At 45.1% G+C, this 21,592-nt stretch overlaps 1 protein-coding gene across 1 annotated transcript in view; it reads right to left on the bottom strand.

Annotated features, from left to right (window-relative positions):
- Nucleotides 1-4,834: 4,834 nt before the first annotated feature.
- LOC132887201 (NLR family CARD domain-containing protein 3-like) overlaps nucleotides 4,835-21,592 on the bottom strand; it is a 96,971-nt gene continuing 80,213 nt past the window's right edge. The window contains exons 9-11 of the mRNA XM_060922672.1: nucleotides 5,759-5,935; nucleotides 5,448-5,624; nucleotides 4,835-5,025 (exon numbers count right to left, since the gene is read on the bottom strand). Of these exons, the coding sequence (XP_060778655.1) occupies nucleotides 5,007-5,025; nucleotides 5,448-5,624; nucleotides 5,759-5,935 (373 nt within the window). The 3' untranslated portion in view covers nucleotides 4,835-5,006. The remainder of the gene's footprint in view (nucleotides 5,026-5,447; nucleotides 5,625-5,758; nucleotides 5,936-21,592) is intronic.

Below are 21,592 nucleotides of genomic sequence, written 5' to 3'. Positions count from 1 at the left end.
ACTCAGTGGTTTTTTTTTTACAAAACTTTGAAAGCCTTATTTCGTCTTTGCACTGCCTTAGTGCATTCTTGTGTCCACCACTGAACTAACTTTTCCTTTCTATTACCACTTCTTTTTGGGATAGACTCTTTTGCTGCTTCTATTATATTTCCACTAATTTCAGAATTTAAGTCATTAACTGGTTGATTTATTTTTACAACATTCAATTTCTCCTCACATAATCCTTTGAACTTACTCCAATCAGCTTCCTCAAATTTCCATCTTCCTTCTCTTTCATCCCATTTTATGTCATATTCTATTCCTATATTAACAAATATTGGGTAGTGATCACTTCCTAGAGTACTTCCCTTCAGTGTCTTCCATCTACTTTTTCCAGCCAGCGATTGTGAAACCAGTGTGATATCGATTGCTGATTCTGTTCCTCTCACCACATTCACCCTTGTGCCTGAACCATCATTTAAACACACCAATTCCTTTTCATCCACTATTTCTTCTATAATGTCTCCATTTGGGTCTTCTTGGTTCCCCCATGCTCTAAATTGACCGTAGGTGTGAATGTGAGTGTGAATGGTTGTCTGTGTCTATGTGCCAGCTCTGTGATAACCTGGTGACTTGTCCAGGGTGTACCCCCTGCCCATAGTCAGCTGGGATAGGCTCCAGCTTGCCTGCGACCCTGTAGGACAGGATAAGCAGCTCCAAATAATGGATGGATGGATGGTTCCCCCATAGTGTGCTGTGTGCATTGAAGTCTCCACACCAGACTACTTTCCCTCTCCAGTGCTCCAAAATCGATTCTAATTTTCCTTTCTCTAACTGTTTACATGGGTTATATCTCATCTCATTATCTCTAGCCGCTTTATCCTTCTACAGGGTCGCAGGCAAGCTGGAGCCTATCCCAGCTGACTACAGGCGAAAGGCGGGGTACACCCTGGACAAGTCGCCAGGTCATCACAGGGCTGACACATAGACACAGACAACCATTCACACTCACATTCACATCTACGGTCAATTTAGAGTCACCAGTTAACCTAACCTGCATGTCTTTGGACTGTGGGGGAAACCGGAGCACCCGGAGGAAACACACGCGGACACGGGGAGAACATGCAAACTCCACACAGAAAGGCCCTCGCCGGCCCCGGGGCTCGAACCCAGGACCTTCTTGCTGTGAGGCGACAGCGCTAACCACTACACCACCGTGCCGCCCATGGGTTATAGAAGTTTATAATTTTCATACTTCCTTCTCTAGTCCATACTTCAATCACTACTATTTCTACCTCTTGTAGTGTCATTAGCTGTCTGCATTTCATACGGTACCTTGTCTGATAAGTGTTGCACATCCTCCACCATTTCCATTGACCCAATCTTTGTGTATGCAATGATATCCTTTATATATTAAAGTCTAGAACTGGTTTGAGCCATGTTTCCTGTATGCATATAACATCTGGTATTGTTTTTAATGAATTGATGTAGCCTTTACACTCTTGCCCATTTGCTATCAGACTTCAAGCATTCCACTGAAGAATAAGCATTATGGTATGATTTGATGACTTCCCTCTGCTGTCCCTTCCCCTTGACTAAGATCTGCACATATTTTTTCCCAAGATAAGTCCTTTGTGTTCAGGAACTTTGCTGCTGCCTTCACTATAATTTTGATTTTTTTTTTTTTCAGTTTTAGTCTTTGCTTGTTCTGAGCAATTAATAACACAGGCTAGAAACAGAACCAATCTGTCCGTTGTGATTCCTGTTTGTAGTTATCTGACAACCCTCTGTCTTTGCTTGCCTGTATATTTTGGATTATGCTTTCATTTTTTCCCTACATTCACAGTCTTCACTGGCTCTGCATAAGTTACTCTCCGTTCTGTTCTTACTTGCTGAATCTCAACTGCTTGTTTCCTCACTGTGCATCCTCCAAATGCTGCTGTGTGATTTCCTCCATAGTTACATTTTACTTCACTATTCCTCCCACATTCTCCATATGCATGCTCCCCTCCACACCATCTACATCTCTGCTTTCCCTTACACACACACTAGCAATGTGGCCATACCACTGACACTGAGAGCATCTAAGGGGAGGAGGAACATATGCTCTTACACTGAAGCTCATATATCCAACCATCACCCTTCCTGGAAGAACATCATCTTTGAAGTCCAGTAACACAGATGGACTATCTTCTCTTTCCCCATTCCTGATTGCTTGTAGCCATCTAATTCCTGTTATTGTTCCTCCTTTAAGCATTTCCTTCAGTTCATCCAGATTTTCTCCTCAGGGGATTCTTGATATCACTCTCCTAACTCTGTTTTTCTCACCAATCACTCTTCTTTCTGCTATTTCTTTCTTACACACTGTTTGTTGTTTAAATGCCTTATTTCTCTGTTCAGCATTTTTGCATTTTACCAGCAAACTGCCATCTCTTAACACCTCAGCCATCTCTAGATCCCCAATGGCTTTTCTCAGTCCATTTGTCAAGGCAGTCGGACTTACAGACGATACCTCATCTCCTGCTTTAAACTTAAGAATAAACTCTTCCTTCATTATTTTTTTCCATGCTTCACTTCTTTCCTCATACTCTTTAAGTGCTCATTTGCCTGGTCTTGTCATTTTATTATTTTTCCTTTCCTTCCTTGCTCCTTCTTCCTATTTTTACTACTTTTGTCCATTCAAGCTCCATATCTTCCTCCTCAGAAAGTCCTCCACTACGACTAGCCATTCTGATTTAGTCACAATCCAGATTATGCCAAAACTACCTTTTCCACCGTCCAACAATTGCATCAAAATTTCTTCTTAAAACACGACTGCACAGTCTCACAGACGCTGCTCCAAAAACACGCGCTCAGTCCCCCTGTCGTGCGCTCCTGCTCAACACCTCAGCAAGCCTGGAAACGTCCCCGCTCTGTTGGGGCCTACTGATCTTGTCATAACTCGGATTTTAATCATGTGAAAGTTTCACAAAGATAAAGTTTAAACTGCAGATAAGAGCTAAAAATATAGAGACTTGCTGTATAAACTATAATATACAACATCCACAAGGTTTTAACAGCATCATACAGCAGGAGGCGCTCTTCTGTTTTATAGATTATTATTATTACAAAGTGGACACATCTTTACGCTATCATGTGCTTACAGTTCTACAGAGATTTTAAATAAATTACAGATCTCTGTAGTTTTAATTTAGTTTTTATTGAGTCAGTGTAATGTGCTGTGATGTAATCTCCCTTTTCAAAGAAATAAAACATGGCATCTTACCTAAATATTTACATTTATTAAGATGAAATATATCCATTATTGCTATAAGATTCATCATTTACTCGTGTGGATATCTGTATCTGGTTTTAGGAGATAAAACATCTAAAATGTTCAACGTTTTCAGTGATGAAGGTTGATGATGATGCTTTTCTGATGTATTTAATTAAATAAATGTTAGCTGGGTGGATTATATTCTGTTCTTAGTCCAGTTTAGTCATTTTCAGTTTCAGACTGCCTCCCCCTCCTCTCCCATCCATGTCCCTTCCCCCCTGCTCTCTGCTCCCCCCCTTTCTACAGTTGATGTCACCCAGCTCCTGCTCTCTCACCATCCTACCACCTGTGCTCTTGATCACATCCCCTCCCGACTATCACTCCTGACATCCTCATTTTATCAACTCCTCCTTGTCCTCCGGATAGTTTCCCTCCAGCTTCAAACAAACCCACATCACCCCACTGCTGAAAAACCCACCCTAGACCCCTCTGTCATCCAGAACTACCACTCGGTTTCTCTTCTCCCTTCCTATCAATGACACTTGAGCATGCTGGTGTGAACCACCTCTCCCTGGGTGATGAAGAAAACTGAGTGAATGGTTTGCACAGGTGAGATGTGGTTTCATCCATCAACACACTGAGTTATGATTGGTGACTCCAGTGTTTAGGAAAAACGAGACAATGAGAAGTACATAGTGTGTTGAGAAGTGTGTATAGAAGTTTGCAAAATGAATGCAGTATAACTGCAAACTGTGTTGAACAATAAGAATGTGTTTATTGTTGTGAAGGAATATTGTGTGGTTCAGAGATTTGAGCAGAATGAATCAGTTATTTGGTGAATTCATTCCGTTACAGTGTGTATCCGAATGAGAGAAACTGGAAAACTCCACAACACAGTGTCATATCAGGAGAGCCACTAGATGGAGCTGTATTATGTGTCACAGGGTTGATGGGGATCAGTTCCATCTCCAGGATCTGTTCTGTTCCCCTCCTGTGGTCACCCAAAGCTATTATGCTTATAACGCAATATTAAATGGTAGTATAATAGTCTACAATATCAAACAGCGATTTACAGCAAATTATTCATTTCAATATAATTTTAAACCATCAGTGTCTCAAAGATGCTTCGAGAAAATAACATGCTGATCAATAATCAGGATATCGATGTGTATTGACACACACACACACAGTACATATACACAATGAAGTGTCTTCACACAAATATTTCTAACATTCAATACAGAATTGATAATCATTTTTATAAACACAGCATTTAAAAATTGATTAAAACATTAGTTATATACAGAGTCAACCAAATTAAACCCCTCTCATCTGAATTTTATAATTTCAGGAGGAAAATAATTTACTTTATGCAGTTATAAACAGTGTGTAACTTTGTGCAATGATCAAATGACTGCAGTGAACTGATACTATAAGATATTTATGATGTGTTTTAAACATAAATGTGACCTTCTGCTGCATGTAAATGGAAAAACAGAAGCATACTGTACATACAAAACTATTAAATGATGTTCGATGTGCATTAACAGTTTGTTTTGCTGTAAAAGATATTAATAAGAAAATATTTATGAGTCTTGAGTTCATTAAAGTTTATTTATCTCAGCTGGTGTATTTTTACAAACAACTAGAGAAGTGGAAGTGCTGACATGTTGTACACATCTGATTATCACTAAATGATGATGATTTTCAAATCACTTTGTACTGTGAGGGTTTATCCTCATCATCCTCTGTGTGTGAGACTCAGATCAGATCAGGAGGAAAACTCCAACCTGTAAAGAAGGAGAAAAGGGCAGAATGATCAGATTTGAACATATTTTTATCAGAAACAGTCATCAGGTTCATGACAAGAAAAATGTGTCGCAGAACACACAAAGCACAGATTCAAGTTTACAAAATACAAAACCATAAATTATCTCAAAATGTGTGTAAATGAAAGGGGAGGGGATCCATTCTTTCTCAGTGAAACACTGTTGCCTGATACAGCCACCAGGGGCAGGCTCTCTTCCACTCTTTTCAGAGAGAGAACACCAACCACACAACAGTGTTTTTATTTATTACTGTACCAACACATTCAGATACAGAATCTCCTCTGGAGTGGAGAAAGAGACATCAAACCACCAAATCACTCTTACTCTGTGTGTGTGTGTGTGTGCGCGTGCGCGCGTGTGTGTAGAGACAGTCAGTAACTCACTGTAGTGTCTCCAGTGTACAGTGTGGATCCTTCAGTAGATCAGAGAGCAGCTTCACTCCTGATTCTCCTGGATTATTCCAGTTCAGATTCAGTTCTCTCAGGTGTGATGAGGGATTTGACCTCAGAGCGGAAGCCAGAGCAGCACAACCTTCACCTGTAATACTGCAGTAAGACAACCTGTAGAGAGAAACATCTCACAGTTACAGCATAAATCACTCAGCTTTACTACACAACACACACAATCTTTATATACAGTACACTTACTGTGTGTGTGTGTGTGTGTGTGTGTGTGTAGACAGCCAGTAACTCACTGTAGTGTTTCCAGTGTACAGTGTGGATCCTTCAGTAGATCAGAGAGCAGCTTCACTCCTGATTCTCCTGGATTATTGTAGTTCAGATTCAGTTCTCTCAGGTGTGATGAGGGATTTGACGTCAGAGCTGAAACCAGAGCAGCACAACCTTCACCTGTAATCCTGCAGGAAGACAACCTGTAGAGAGAAACTTCTCAGTTACAGCATAAATCACTCAGCTTTACTACACAACACACACAATCTTTATATACAGTACACTTACTCTCTGTGTGTGTGTGTGTGTACCTCAGTATCTCCAGTGTACAGTGTGGATTCTCCAGTCCAACTTTAAAGTTTTAAACTTTAGCATGGAACAGAAATGTGAGTGTGTTTCTCTCACACACAGAAATCAGAGGACAGGACGCCACATCAGCACATTTACAGGAGCAGCGACGTCTTTCTGCACTCCACAATCTCTCAGCTACAATTTATTATCACACCATTAGCTCATGGACAGAACACACGTGTGAGAGCGAGCAGCCGACAAACACTCCACTCTGACCTGTGTTCAAGTTTCTACAGACTAAACACACACAGTACTCTCTCTCTCTCTCTCACACACACACACTGTGTTACTGTCATTTGGTTTGGTTAATTTCACATTGAACTGATTTTCCAGAGCACCAAACTGTTTGTACAGTGTCTTGCAAAAGTATTCATCCCCCTTAGTGTTTGTCCTGTTTTGTTGCATTACAAGCTGGAATTAAAATGGATTTTTGGAGGGTTAGCACCATTTGATTTACACAACATGCAAAACACTTTAAAGGTGTATTTTTTTTTATTTGACACAAACAAGAATTAAAATGAAAAAATAGAAATCTGGAGTGTGGATAAGTATTCACCCCCTTTCATATCTCATCTCATCTCATTATCTCTAGCCGCTTTATCCTTCTACAGGGTCGCAGGCAAGCTGGAGCCTATCCCAGCTGACTACGGGCGAAAGGCGGGGTACACCCTGGACAAGTCGCCAGGTCATCACAGGGCTGACACATAGACACAGACAACCATTCACACTCACATTCACACCTACGGTCAATTTAGAGTCACCAGTTAACCTAACCTGCATGTCTTTGGACTGTGGGGGAAACCGGAGCACCCAGAGGAAACCCACGCGGACACGGGGAGAACATGCAAACTCCACACAGAAAGGCCCTTGCCGGCCACGGGGCTCGAACCCGGACCTTCTTGCTGTGAGGCGACAGCGCTAACCACTACACCACCGTGACGCCCCCCCTTTCATATGAAACCCCTAAATAAGAGCTGCTCCAACCAATTCACTTCATAAGTCACATAATTAGTTGATTAAGATCCACCAGTGTGCAATCAAAGTGTCACATGATCTGTCACATGATGTCTGTATAAATCAACCTGTTCTGGAAGGACCCTGACTCTGCAACACTACTAAGCAAGCTGTGGGTGGCAAAAGAGAGCAACTGGACTTGCTTGAAGATTCTTGAAGACGTTTCACCTCTCATCCGAAAGGCTTCTTCAGTTCTGTCTGACTAATAGGGAGTATCAGGTATTTATCCTCTCATGGATGAAAAGCTCATCTAAGGTGTCGTTGAGTCATCCTGTTGGTGTGGGTCACTGGGGCCTGGGTGTGGACGGCCTCGAGAGTCGTTAGGGTGATCAATGGATTGCCCGTTAGGGTGATCAATGGAATGCTGATTCTCTCTGTCCTCCTGTGAGTCACTGAAAACAGCTGGGTTTTGGTGTGCATTCAGTTGTCTGGAAAGTGTACCAAGGACTGCATTGTAGGTGGCTCATAAATGGTGTCTTAGGTGGGGTTTACATTAGACCGTATCAGTGGATCATCAGATTAACGTTTTTAAAACGATTAGCGTGCACACAGCAACGCCAATACACGATTCGCGTGCACACAGCAACACCAATACACGGATACGCTCGGCTCCGCAGGCATCCTGCGCTCCAAATCACTCCGCCCTGAACAGCGAGTGCCCTCTGGAGGGTGCGCACTCCGGCCCTGCGCAGCTCACAGAGCGCGCGAGTGAAGTGCACGAGCAGTGATTCGGGACTGAGCCGCTGTGTGTGTGATCCTAGTGCATATCGGGCATGCGCGTCACTTACCACTTGCAAGTGGAAGGATGGCAAGCCTAAAGACAATCATAACTACACAATGGGCAGTATTTGCATCAGTATTTGCAGTATTTTCATACTTTTATACTCTTTAATGAAAGGTGATACAAAGCGGAAGTCTGCGCCGTTTTTCAGCAGTCGGGTCACATGACCAACGCCAGCGAATCAGGAAGGTGGATGTCACAGTGACGTTGTCCAATGACGACGCCAGCTAGAGCTCAGCACAGCGTATCCGCGTATTCTCAATGTTTACACAGCACCGGACCAGACACGATCTGGATTGAATACGTGGACCCTGGCGGATTCCCGTTTCCTGGCTGTGAGAGCGGGGGCGTGGTCAAGCGCCAGTCTGTGACAGGAGGGCGGAGTCAGGGAAGGTAAGTGGCAGAATCACTTCACCTGAGAACAATTAACCTGTGTTTGTGTGTCTTCCCAGCAACCACGCCCTATATAAGGAGAGAGAGAGCAGAGGAAGTGAGCTCTCTCCCGCACCAGACGACTTGTGTGTGTGTGTCTGGGTGACTGGGAGTGTGTGTTCGACTGAAAAGTAACACAATAAATAGTTTTTGGAACTCAGTTCTGTCCTGCCGTACTTCTGTGCTCCACCCACCTGCTCTGACCTCTACAGTGGTGCCGAAACCCGGGATCTAGAGCACAGCAGCCTCACAGCCCCATGGAGTCCTCCCCGTTTGCTGAACTGGTCCACGCCCTTGCCACGGCCCAGCAAAGCCAGCACCAGGCGCTAGTCACCCTCCGAAAGGAGCAAGAAAAGCGGTTCGAGGCCCTGGTGTTGGCCCAACAAGAAGCTCGACAGGCGTTCCGGCACTTCCTCGCGTCGGCGGGGTCCACCAGCGCTCCTACCGCGGGCCCGTCTCCCCTCACTGTCACCAAGATGGGCCCGCAGGATGACCCCGAGGCGTTCATCACGCTCTTTGAGCAAGTCGCCGAAGCCTCGGGGTGGCCGATGGAGCAGCGCGCGGCGCGCCTCCTCCCCCTGCTCACGGGAGAAGCCCAGCTGGCCGCGCTACAGCTCCCTGCCGACCGCCGGCTGGCCTACGCGGACCTCCACCGGGCCGTCCTCCAGCGCGTGGGGCACACTCCAGAACAGCAGCGCCAGCGCTTCCGCGCGCTGCGCTTGGAGGAAGTCAGCCGGCCATTCGCGTTTGGCCAGCAGCTCCGGGACGCCTGCTGGCGGTGGCTGAGGGCCAACAACCGCGACGCTGAAGGAATCCTCGACCAGGTGGCGCTGGAACAGTTCGTCGCTCGCTTGCCAGCAGGAACTGCGGAGTGGGTTCGGTGCCACTGCCTGGCGTCGCTGGATCAGGCAGTCGAGCTGGCGGAGGACCATTTGGCGGCTGTCCCGGCGGCAGGATGGCAGAGGAGATCTTCTCTTCTCTCCTCTTCTCTCTCTCTCTCTCTCCCCCTCCTCCTGTGTCCCGTCCTCGCCCCATTCCCCCACCGCGGAGGCGGGGGCCGGCACCACCCCAGCCGGCCCGCCGCACCCGCGGTGCCCTCCCATTTCTTTCTTGTGTGTCTGTCTCTCCCCCACCTCAGGTGAGTGAACCCCAGATCACCGGTGCAGAGGGAAAGCCCGGGCTGGTTGGCTGGCGCTGCGGGGAGCCGGGCCACCTTCAACAGCAGTGCACGACAATGGAAGTGGGCGCGGTGGTTCGGATCCCCGACGCGCCAGAGGCCGCCCTCGATCGGGCCGGAGCGTATCGCATACCGGTGAGTATCCAAGGGGCTACATATCAGGCGCTGGTGGATTCTGGTTGTAATCAGACCTCAATTCGCCAAAGCCTGGTTCAAAACAAGGCATTGGGGGGAGCACAAGGGGTGAGGGTGTTGTGTGTGCACGGGGATGTTCACCGCTACCCTTTGGTGTCGGTCCATATTATTTTCAGAGGGGAAAAATTTATAGTGAAGGCGGCGGTTAATCCTCGCCTTACCCACTCTTTAATTTTGGGGACTGATTGGCCGGGATTTCGGGGTTTAATGACGCGCCTAGTAGAGAGTGGGTCCTGCCAGTTGACAGGGGGAGGTCCCGGTGTCGCTTTGGTGGGAGCAGCTGTCACAGAGCTGTCTACATCATCTCCGCGTCAGAGTGAGGAGCCGCCGGCCCCTCCTCTCTCTATTGGGGAATCCCTTGTGGATTTCCCATTAGAGCAGTCGCGAGACGAGACTCTGCGGCATGCGTTTGACCAAGTGAGAGTAATCGATGGTCAAACGCCACCCCGTCCTTCCCCTACTTCGCGATTATGAAGGATAGATTATACCGAGTGATGCAGGACACTCAAACTAAAGAGCGAGTCACGCAGCTTTTGATTCCAAAGAGCCGCCGGGAATTGGTATTCCAGGCGGCTCACTTTAATCCCATGGCTGGACACTTAGGGCAGGATAAAACACTAGCCCGAATAATGGCCCGATTCTATTGGCCGGGGATTCACGGCGATGTCCGTAGGTGGTGTACGGCATGCCGCGAATGCCAGTTAGTAAATCCAGCGGCCATTCCAAAAGCGCCTTTGCGCCCTCTACCGTTAATCAAGACCCCGTTTGAGAGAATTGGGATGGATCTCGTCGGGCCATTAGATCGGTCAGCACGAGGGTACCGCTTTATATTAGTTCTGGTGGACTATGCAACGCGATACCCGGAAGCAGTGCCTCTACGCAATATCTCAGCATGCAGTATTGCAGAGGCACTCTTCCATGTCATCTCCCGAGTTGGAATCCCGAAAGAGATTCTGACTGACCAAGGCACTACGTTTATGTCACGAACACTGCGCGAACTGTATGGATTATTGGGGATTAAGCCAATCCGCACCAGCGTATATCACCCACAAATGGACGGTTTAGTGGAACGGTTCAACCGCACCCTCAAAAATATTAAGAAATTTGTAAGTGAGGACGCACGTAATTGGGATAAGTGGCTCGAACCCTTGCTGTTCTCAGTGCGAGAGGTCCCCCAAGCCTCCACGGGGTTCTCCCCGTTCGAATTATTATATGGGCGTAAGCCGTGCGGCATCCTGGATGTGCTGCGGGAAAATTGGGAGGAGGGACCTTCACAAAGTAAGAACGAAATTCAGTACGTTATGGACCTGCGCGCAAAACTCCACACGCTCACCCACCTAACTCAGGAGAATTTGCGGCAGGCCCAGGAACGGCAAGCCCGCCTGTACAACAAGGGTACGCGCCTTAGAGAGTTCACACCAGGAGATAAAGTACTCGTACTGTTGCCCACGTCGAGCTCCAAATTGATCGCCAAGTGGCAAGGGCCCTTTGAGGTCACACGGCGAGTCGGGAACGTCGACTATGAGGTGAGGCGAACAGACAGGGGTGGGGCGCTACAGATCTACCACCTCAATCTGCTTAAACTCTGGAACGAGGAGGTCCCCGTGGCATTGGTGTCGGTAGTTCCGGAGAAGGCGGAGCTGGGGCCAGAGGTTCAAAAAGGGACATTGGCATCACGTACCTCTCCGGTCCCCTGTGGAGACCACCTCTCCCCGACCCAACTCACGGAGGTCGCCCAGTTGCAGGCCGAGTTTTCGGATGTGTTCTCGCCCCTGCCCGGTCGCACTAACCTCATAGAACACCACATAGAGACGCCCCCGGGGGTGGTAGTGCGTAGCCGCCCTTACAGGCTACCCGAACACAAAAAAAAGGTGGTTCGGGAAGAACTTCAGGCCATGCTCGAAATGGGCATCGTTGAGGAGTCCCACAGTGACTGGAGCAGCCCGGTGGTCTTGGTTCCCAAGGCCGACGGCTCGATCCGGTTCTGTGTGGACTATAGAAAAGTCAACGCGGTGTCTAAATTCGACGCGTACCCAATGCCTTGTATTGATGAGCTGCTCGATCGACTAGGCACGGCTCGCTTTTACTCGACACTGGATTTGACGAAGGGATATTGGCAGATCCCCTTGACTCCATTATCCCGGGAGAAAACGGCCTTTTCCACACCGTTCGGCTTACACCAGTTCGTCACACTTCCGTTTGGGCTGTTTGGGGCGCCCGCTACGTTTCAGTGGCTGATGGACAGGGTCCTCTGGCCCCACGCCACCTATGCGGCTGCGTATTTAGATGATATTATCATTTATAGTAATGACTGGCAGCGGCACCTGCAACACCTGAGGGCCGTCCTTAGGTCGCTGAGGCGGGCGGGACTCACTGCCAACCCAAAGAAGTGTGCGATTGGGCGGGTGGAAGTACGGTATCTGGGCTTCCACTTGGGCAACGGGCAGGTGCGTCCCCAAATTAATAAGACAGCAGCGATTGCGGCCTGCCCGAGGCCCAAGACCAAAAAGGGGGTGAGGCAGTTCCTGGGGCTGGTTTATACCTAATTATTCGGACGTCACCAGCCCGCTGACTGACCTCACTAAAAAGGGGGCACCAGATCTGGTCCAGTGGAAGGAGCAGTGTCAGCGGGCTTTCTCTGAGGTAAAGGCTGCACTGTGTGGGGGGCCACTTTTACACTCCCCTGACTTCTCTCTCCCTTTTACGTTACAGACGGATGCGTCGGACAGAGGGCTGGGGGTCGTTTTGTCCCAGCGGGTGGAGGGGGAGGACCTCCCGATCCTGTACATCAGTCGGAAGCTGTCAGTGCGTGAGGGGCGCTACAGCACGATTGAGAAGGAGTGCCTGGCGATCAAGTGGGCGGTCCTCGCCCTCCGTTACTACCTGCTGGGGTGCCCTTTCACCCTCTGTTCGGACCACGCGCCCCTCCAGTGGCTCCACCACATGAAGGATGCCACCGCACGGATCACCCGTTGGTATCTGGCACTCCAACCCTTCAACTTCAAGGTGGTCCACAGGCCGGGGGCGCAGATGGTCGTGGCGGACTTCTTCTCCCGTCAAGGGGGGGGGGGGGGGGGGGGGGGAGTCGGCTGCAGGCCGGACAGGTGCCCGGCCTGAGTCGGGCGGTGGGGGTATGTGGCAGCGGGGGCATGGTCAAGCACTGGTCTGTGACAGGAGGGCGGAGTCAGGGAAGGTAAGTGGCAGAATCACTTCACCTGAGAGCAATTAACCTGTGTTTGTGTGTCTTCCCAGCAACCACACCCTATATAAGGAGAGAGAGAGAGCAGAGGAAGTGAGCTCTCTCCCGCACCAGACGACTTGTGTGTGTGTGTGTCTGGGTGACTGGGAGTGTGTGTTCGACTGAAAAGTAACACAATAAATAGTTTTTGGAACTCAGTTCTGTCCTGCCGTACTTCTGTGCTCCACCCACCTGCTCTGACCTCTACACCGGCGTTTCCAGGCATTTTAATGTAAACGGACAGTGCATCCGCGAAGAAAATGAGACAGATACGGTCTAATGTAAACTTGGCCTCAGACCCCCACCTCTGTTCAGTGATGGCCGTTCCAGGTTGACAAAAATGGCTTCTTTAACTCCTCGCTCATACCAACGATCCTCTCTGGCTAAAATGCGTACGTTGCAATCCTGAAATGAGTGTCCTTTGTTGTTAAGATCAAGGTAGACAGCAGAGTCCTGGCCTGAGGAACTGGCTTTCCTGTGTTGAGCCATGCGCCTGTGAAGCAGTTGTTTTGTTTCCCCAATATATATATATATGAGTCCATGCATTCCTCACTGCACTGAATGGCATACACTATGTTGTCCTGTTTGTGTCTGGCTATTCTGTCCTTAGGGTGGACCAGTTTGTGCTTCAGGGTGTTACTGCGTCTGAAATGTACCGGAATGTTGTGTTTGTAGAAGATCCTCCCGAGTTTCTCAGATAGACCAGAAATGTAGGGAATGACAACGTTCTTGCATTTGTTCCTGTTATCCTCCTTGTCCGTTTTGTTCCTTTTTCTGCTCTTGAAGAAAGACCAGTTGGGATACCCGCAGTCCTGAAGTGCTTTCTTGATGTGATTCTGCTCCTTCTCTTTTCCCTCTACCATTGTAGGGATGCTCTGAGCCCTGTCTTGCAAGGTCCTAATGACCCCCAATTTGTGTTCCAGTGGGTGATGAGTCGAAGAGTAAGTACTGGTCTGTGTGTGTGTCTCTTTTCACCTGCATTCCCACCACAGAATCAGTCGAATCTGTTAGAAAACGATTCCTTCAAGACAGCACCTTACTGGATAGAACGAACCTCACCATGAACCAGATTTGCACCCTGCTTGACCTCTGCCTGACTACCACTTATTTCCAGTTTAATGAAAGTTTCTACAGACAGAAGCATGGATGCACCATGGGCTCACCGGTGTCCCCTATTGTGGCCAATCTTTATATGGAGGAAGTGGAACATAAAGGTTTGACCACTTTTTCAGGAGTTGCTCCCAGCCACTGGTTCAGATATGTGAATGACACCTAGGTTAAAATCAAAACCCATGAGGTGAAAGCCTTCTCTAAGCACATCAGTGCAGTGGATCTCAACATCAATTTCACTCGGGAGGACATCGGTGGGAATTATAGCCTTCTTGGATTGTGATGTACACATTAGACAAGACAGAAGCCGTAGCATCGAGGTCTCCCGGAAACCCCCACACACAGACCAGTACCTACTCTTCGACTCTCACCACCCACTGGAACACAAATTGGGGGTCATTAGTACCTTGCAACACAGGGCTCAGAACATCCCTACAACAGTAGAGGGAAAAGAGAAGGAGCAGAATCACATCAAGAAAGCACTTCAGGACTGCGGGTATCCCAACTGGTCTTTCTTCAAGAGCAGAAAAAGAAACATAATGGACAAGGAGAATAACAGGAACAAATGCAAGAACATTGTCATTCCCTAAATTTCTGGTCTATCTGAGAAACTCAGGAGGATCTTCTACAAACATAACATTCCAGACCCAGTAACACCCTAAAACAGAAACTGGTCCACCCTAAGGACAGAATAGCCAGACACAAACAGGGCAACGTAGTGTATACCATTCAGTGCAGTGAGGAATGCACGGACTCGTATATTGGGGAAACAAAACAACTGCTTCACAGGCGCATGGCTCAACACAGGAAAGCCAGTTCCTCAGGACAGGACTCTGCTGTCTACCTTCATCTTAACAACAAAGGACACTCATTTCAGGATTGCAACATACGCATTTTAGCCAGAGAGGATCGTTGGTATGAGCGAGGAGTTAAAGAAGCCATTTTTGTCAACCTGGAATGGCCATCACTGAAGAGAGGTGGGGGTTTAAGACATCATTTATCAGCTACCCACAATGCAATCCTTGGCACACTTCCCAGACAACTGAATGCACACCAAAACCCAGCTGTTTTCAGTGACTCACAGGAGGACAGAGAGAATCAGCATTCCATTGATCACCCTAACGGGCAATCCATTGATCACCCTAACGACTCTCGAGGCCGTCCACACCCAGCCCCCAGTGACCCACACCAACAGGATGACTCAACGACACCTCAGATGAGCTTTTCATCCATGAGAGGATAAATACCTGATACTCCCTATTAGTCAGACAGAACTGAAGAAGCCTTTCGGATGAGAGGTGAAACGTCTTCAAGAATCTTCAAGCAAGTCCAGTTGCTCTCTTTTACCACCCACAGTTTACTATGACCTGGATGACTGAGAATCTTCACAGACTACTAAGCAAGCAACATGAAAACCAAGGAGCCTCCAAACAGGTCAGAGACAAAGCTGTGGAGAAGTATAGATCAGTGTTGGGTTATAAAAAAAAATCCCAAACTTTGAATATCCCACGGAGCTACATTAAATCCATTATAGCAAAATGGAAAGAATATGGCACCACTACAACCCTGACAAGAGAAGGACCCACCCACCAAAACTCACAGACCGGGCAAGGAGGGCATTAATCAGAGATGCAATAAAGACACCAAAGATAACACTGAAGGAGCTGCAAAGATCCACAGTGGAGATGGGAGTATCTGTCCATTGGACCACTTTAAACTGTACACCCCATAGAGTGGGCAGGGCTTTATGGAAGAGTGGCCAGAAAAAAGCCACTGCTGAAGAAAAAACACGTTTGGAGTTTTCCCAACAGCATGTGGCAGACTCCCCAAACACATGGAAGATTCTCTAGTCAAATGAGACCAAAACAGAACTTTGTGGCCATCATGGGAAATGCCATGTGTGACGCAGACCCATCACCCTGAGAACAACATTCCGACAGTGAAGCATGGTGGTGGCAGCATCGTGCTGTGGGGATGTTTTTCATCCACAGGGACAGGAAAGCTGGTCCGGACTGAAGGAAAGATGGATGGCACTAAATACAGGGCAATTCTGGAGGAAAACCTGTGAGTCGGCCAGAGGTTTGAGACTGGGACGAAGGTTCACATTCCAGCAGGACAATGATCCTAAAGATACTGCTAAAGCTACACTGGAATAGTTTAAAGGGAAACATTTAAATGCCTTGGAATGATCTAATCAAAGCCCAGACCTCAATCCAATTGAGAATCTGTGGCATAACTTGATTGCTGTACACCAACACTCTATAAGTCACAACACTATATCCTCCATTCCAAATAAAAATCTAAAATTAGTTGAGCATGATCTAAAGCAGGTACAATGGAATGAAATTATTGGAAGTAAATCATGTGAACATTCATGCAATGACTTGGTAACAGCCTATAAAGATATATTAGTAAAACACTGACACAGAAACCAAAATCAAAACAAAATCTCCCCTGGTTTAACAATGACCTCTGGGACCTAATGAAGAAAAGAGATGCCGCCATAAAAACGTTTTTAAAATCAAGGTTAGTTACCGATAATTTAATTTTTAAAAGTTTAAGAAATAAAGTTGTAACACAGCTCAGAAAGGCAAAAGCAAATTTTTTCCTTGACATCATAAGAGATGCAAAAGGAAATAGCAAAAAAACTATGGAAACACATTGACAAACTTCTTGGAAAGGAAAATCGCAAGTGTGGTAAATTAGAACTCAAAATAAACAGTAGTATTGTAGATGATAGCTTGGCTGTTGCAACTCATTTTAACGATTATTTTATAAACTCTGTGCAACAGCTAGGTCAGATATTTGGAAAAATAAGCACCTCACAAATACCCATTAGCGCTACATCCTCATTAACCTTGGCACCCACAAATGAGTCAACGGTTGCAAAGATTTTATCAACACTTACAAATAGTAAAGCAAAAGATATCTATGGAATGGACACTGCCTTGACAAAAAAACAAAGAATGCATAATTACCCCTTTGACTAAATTGGTAAACCAATCTATTGATGAATGTATCTTCCCTAGTGTATTTAAAAATGCCATAGTGACACCTGTGTTTAAAGCGGGTAATGCACAAAAAGTATGCAACTATCGACCTATTAGTATTCTCCCAGCCCTTTCAAAAATATTTGAAAGGGTAGTTGTTGAACAATTAACAGACCATCTTGATTATAATAGCCTTTTACATCCAATGCAATTTGGCTTCAGGAAAAAGCACTCCACAGAAACTGCCTGTTGCTATTTCATTGAGAAAATAAAAAAAATATCTTGATCAAGGAGGGGTGGTGGGAGCAGTCTTCCTTGATCTTCGCAAGGCTTTCGATACAGTCAACCACGAGAAACTAATAAATAAACTAGTTAATTACGATCTGTCTGTTGACACACAAAAATGGATTAAATCTTATCTTAGTGATCGTTACCAGTGTGTGCGGGTTAATAGTGCACTTTCCTCATCCAAGGCATGTGAAATGGGGGTGCCACAGGGGCCTATTTTGGGGCCATTGCTGTTTAGTATTTACATTAACGACCTCCCACTTGTATGTGACCGAGTTAATATTGTAATGTATGCAGATGATACTGTATTGTATGTGCACGGTAATAATGCATCTGAGGTTGCAACTATACTTTCAAATTAAATGAAAAGGGTTGTAGAATGGCTGCATAGCTCCTGTCTTATCTTAAACACTGATAAAACGGTATCCATGTTCTTTACAAGCAAAACCAAAATCAGAAACTATCCTGAAATCACAATCAACAGGCAAGCCATAAAGAATGTAACTGAGTTTAAATACCTAGGCATCACTCTTGACCCAACTCTTAGTTTTAAATCTCATGGAAAAAAACTCAGTAACACACTGAAGTTCAATCTATCAAATTTCAGATACATACGCAACTCTCTCACTTCTGATGCATCTAGTTTATACTTAAATGCAATGATTATGTCTCATTTTCTATACTGCATCACAAGTTGGTCACAAGCCTGCAAAATGGTATTAAGACCCCTCAGCTCAATTTACAAAAGTGCCATAAAGATCCATGCCAGGAGAAAACATTCTTACCACCACTGTCTTGTGCTTCGTAAATATAACATATTGAGCCTTGGAAATCTAATTAGGCATGCAAATCTCTGCCTGCTTTTTAAAATTATACATAATGATGCACCATCACCTTTGAAACAATTTATTTCTTTATGCTCAGAGGTATCAACACGTACCACTAGATCAGTGTTGAGGGGGGAATGTAGTGTCCCACTACGAAAGACTGCATTTGGTAAATTATCTTTTTCTTCTGTAGCCACAAATCAGTGGAATAACCTCCCAACAGAATTAATATCCTGTACAAATTTTAAGTCTTTTTCATATTTGACAAAGAAATGGATATTATCAACTCAATTATGCACACATGGATAGAAAAGGATAGGGTATTTTATTGAATGGTGTGTGTGTGGTGGGGGGTGGGGGTATATGTGTGTGTGGGGGGGTATGCAGATCTTGCACTTTTTAGTGTGTTTGTGGGTGTGTGGGGATTGTGAGGGATGGGAGAGTCCTGTGTGTGTGGGGGGGGGATTTTTTTTTATTTTATTTCTTTATTTTTTTAATTCTTATTTTATCTTATTATGCTTGCGTATGACTATTATTATTTATTTATTATTTTTTATTAAACCTTTATTTTACCAGGAAAGAAGACCCATTGAGATTAATAATCTCTTTTACAAGGGCGTCCTGGCCAAGAGGCAGCACAAGTTACAAAATTAAAATTACAATTTACAAAAGTCTAAAGAAAAAAGAAAAAATCATTTAAAACAGTTACAAATCAGAGACGCTGTCTCAAGTGCTCTCAGTCTGGAGTTAAAATCGCTCAATGGAATAAGTTCTTTTATTTTTAAGTCCTTTTGCAGCTTGTTCCAGGTGGTAGGGGCAGAGAAAACAAAAGCTCTTTTTCCCTGCTCTGTGCAGACGGATGGGACAGAGAGCAGCAAATGATCATTAGAGCGCAGGCCATAAGAGTCAAGGTTCCTCAATGTAATTAGGTTACTGATGTAGGGTGGCAGTAGTCCAAGTATTGCCTTGTATATAAAGGTATACCAGTGAGTCAGCCTCCTGGCAGACAATGATGGCCATCCGACTCGGGAATATAATTCGCAGTGATGGGTCAAAGCCCTACAATTAGTGATGAACCTCAGGGCAGCATGATACACAGAGTCAATCTTACTCAGGCATTGAGCTGAAGCATTCATGTACAACAAGTCTCCATAGTCTAAAATAGATAAACAAGTTGCAGCGACAAGGCGCTTCTTAACATCAAAAGAAAAACAAAATTTATTTCTAAATAAAAAACCCAGCTTCAGTTTAAGTTTCTTAACAAGAGTTTCAATGTGGGCTTTAAATGTCAGGGTGTCATCAAGCAGGATACCAAGATATTTATACGAGTGGACCACCTCTATTTCATTTCCCTCAAGAGTGAATACTGTGGGGATGTTTAACAGTCCCTTCCTTGGCTTTGAAAACAACATTTGTTTAGTCTTGTCCACGTTAAGTACTAATTTTAGCTGCAGAAATGCGTGCTGGATCACATCAAAAGCCTTCTGCAAGGATTCAACAGCATTAGTAGGGGATGACCCACAGCAGTAAATGATTGTGTCATCAGCATAGAAATGCATATTTGCATCAGACACATTTTGACCCACGTCATTTATATACATAATGAATAGGAGGGGACCTAATATAGAACCCTGTGGCACCCCCTTATGGACACCCACAAATTCTGAACACAAGTCATCATATTTGATACATTGGGTTCTATCACTTAAATAATTTGTGAACCAGGAAACTACATGATCTGAAAGACCAAAACTGGAGAGCCTTTTCTTTAGAACTATGTGGTCCACAGTGTCGAACGCCTTTGACAGGTCAATAAAAAGCGCAGCACAGTACTGTTTTTTATCAAGGGCAACAAATATGTCATTAATCACTTTTGTGGCAGCAGTGACAGTACTGTGCTTTTTCCTAAAACCTGATTGCAGCTTTGAAAGAAGGTCGTTTGAATATAAAAAATCTTTGAGTTGCTCACACACCAGAGATTCAAGGATTTTTGACAGGATACACAAATTAGATATTGGCCTGTAATTGGTTAATACGGCTGGATCACCTCCTTTTAAAAGAGGAATAACAAAGGCTGACTTCCAAACTGAAGGTAGTTCTTTGTTTTCAATTGATAAATTAAAAAGTGTTGTGATGGGCTGTGCAATAAAATCAGCAGCCATTTTCACAAAATAAGGCTCTATAAAATCTGGCCCGTGAGGTTTACTGTGGTTCAAAGTTTTAAGAGCCTTACGTACTTGTTGCATGGTAAAAGGTACAAATGTAAAAGGTTCTCCAAAGAATGCTTCAGAGCTTGTAGTACAATGAGGCACGGGAACAGTTCTTGTGGCTTCAAACAAGGACCCAGATGACACAAAGTGCTTATTAAAACAATTTAAGATCTCAGTTCTATCATACACTGGGGCTGAGTCTTTTAAAACAAAAGTAGGAAGTGTCTGAGGACTTTTGTTCACAGATAAAAACTTGATCACCTTCCAAAATTTCTGCGGATTATTAAGATTATCAGTTGTAACAGACAAATAGTATTCTGATTTAGCCTTTTTAATAAGAGAAGTGCATTTATTTCTCAGTTGTCTAAAAATGGACCAATCACTAGCAGAATCACTTTTTCTAGCTTTGGCCCATGCCTCATTTCGCTCATGAATAACATCAGACAATTCTGAAGAGAACCAGGGGTTTTCTCGTCCCTTCACCCTGAATTTTCTTTTGGGAGCATGTTTATCTACAATTTTCTCAAAGTTATCTTTAAAAAATGTCCAAGCTAGCTCAACATCTGGCAACAAATCTATATGTTCCCATTTGACTAAGGACAAATCATGATGATAGGCCTGTACATTAAATTTCTTCAAGTTTCTCTTAAAAATAATACGAGGTTTACATTTAGGGATTTTTGTGTCTCTGCAAGCTACAACTACACAGTGGTCACTCAAATCATTGCAGAAAACACCCATGGATGAAAATTTATGTGGAGCATTTGTTAGAATTAAATCGATCAATGTTGACTTTTCAGGACATTTAGGATTTGGCCTAGTTGGTTGGTTAATCAACTGGCTAAAATTTACAGAGTCACAGAAGGATTTGAAGTCTTCAGAGGTTATATTTAACCAATCCCAATTGAGATCTCCTGCCATTAAAAGCTCATTATAGTTTAACTTGGACAGAAGTTGTTGTAAGGATGCTAATGCTTCCTTGGAAGCAGATGGAGGTCTATAACATCCAACAACAGTTATACAGAGGGATCTGGCTATTTCCACATTTAAGGCCAAAAACTCCATTTGCTTACTAATGGACTCAGACAAAACAACTGAAGCAACAAATCTTGATTTAACATAGATGGCTACCCCACCACCTTTTTTGAGCCTGTCAGTACGATAGATGTTGTATCCACTTATGCTGACATCATCATTTGTAATAGATTTTGTCAGCCACGTTTCAGAGATAATGACAATGTCAGCAT

Source organism: Neoarius graeffei, chromosome 5 (genome assembly GCF_027579695.1).
Source record: "Neoarius graeffei isolate fNeoGra1 chromosome 5, fNeoGra1.pri, whole genome shotgun sequence".
Taxonomy (NCBI): domain Eukaryota; kingdom Metazoa; phylum Chordata; class Actinopteri; order Siluriformes; family Ariidae; genus Neoarius; species Neoarius graeffei.
Note: the sequence above shows the minus strand (reverse complement) of the source record. Positions and strands in the feature narration are given on the sequence as shown.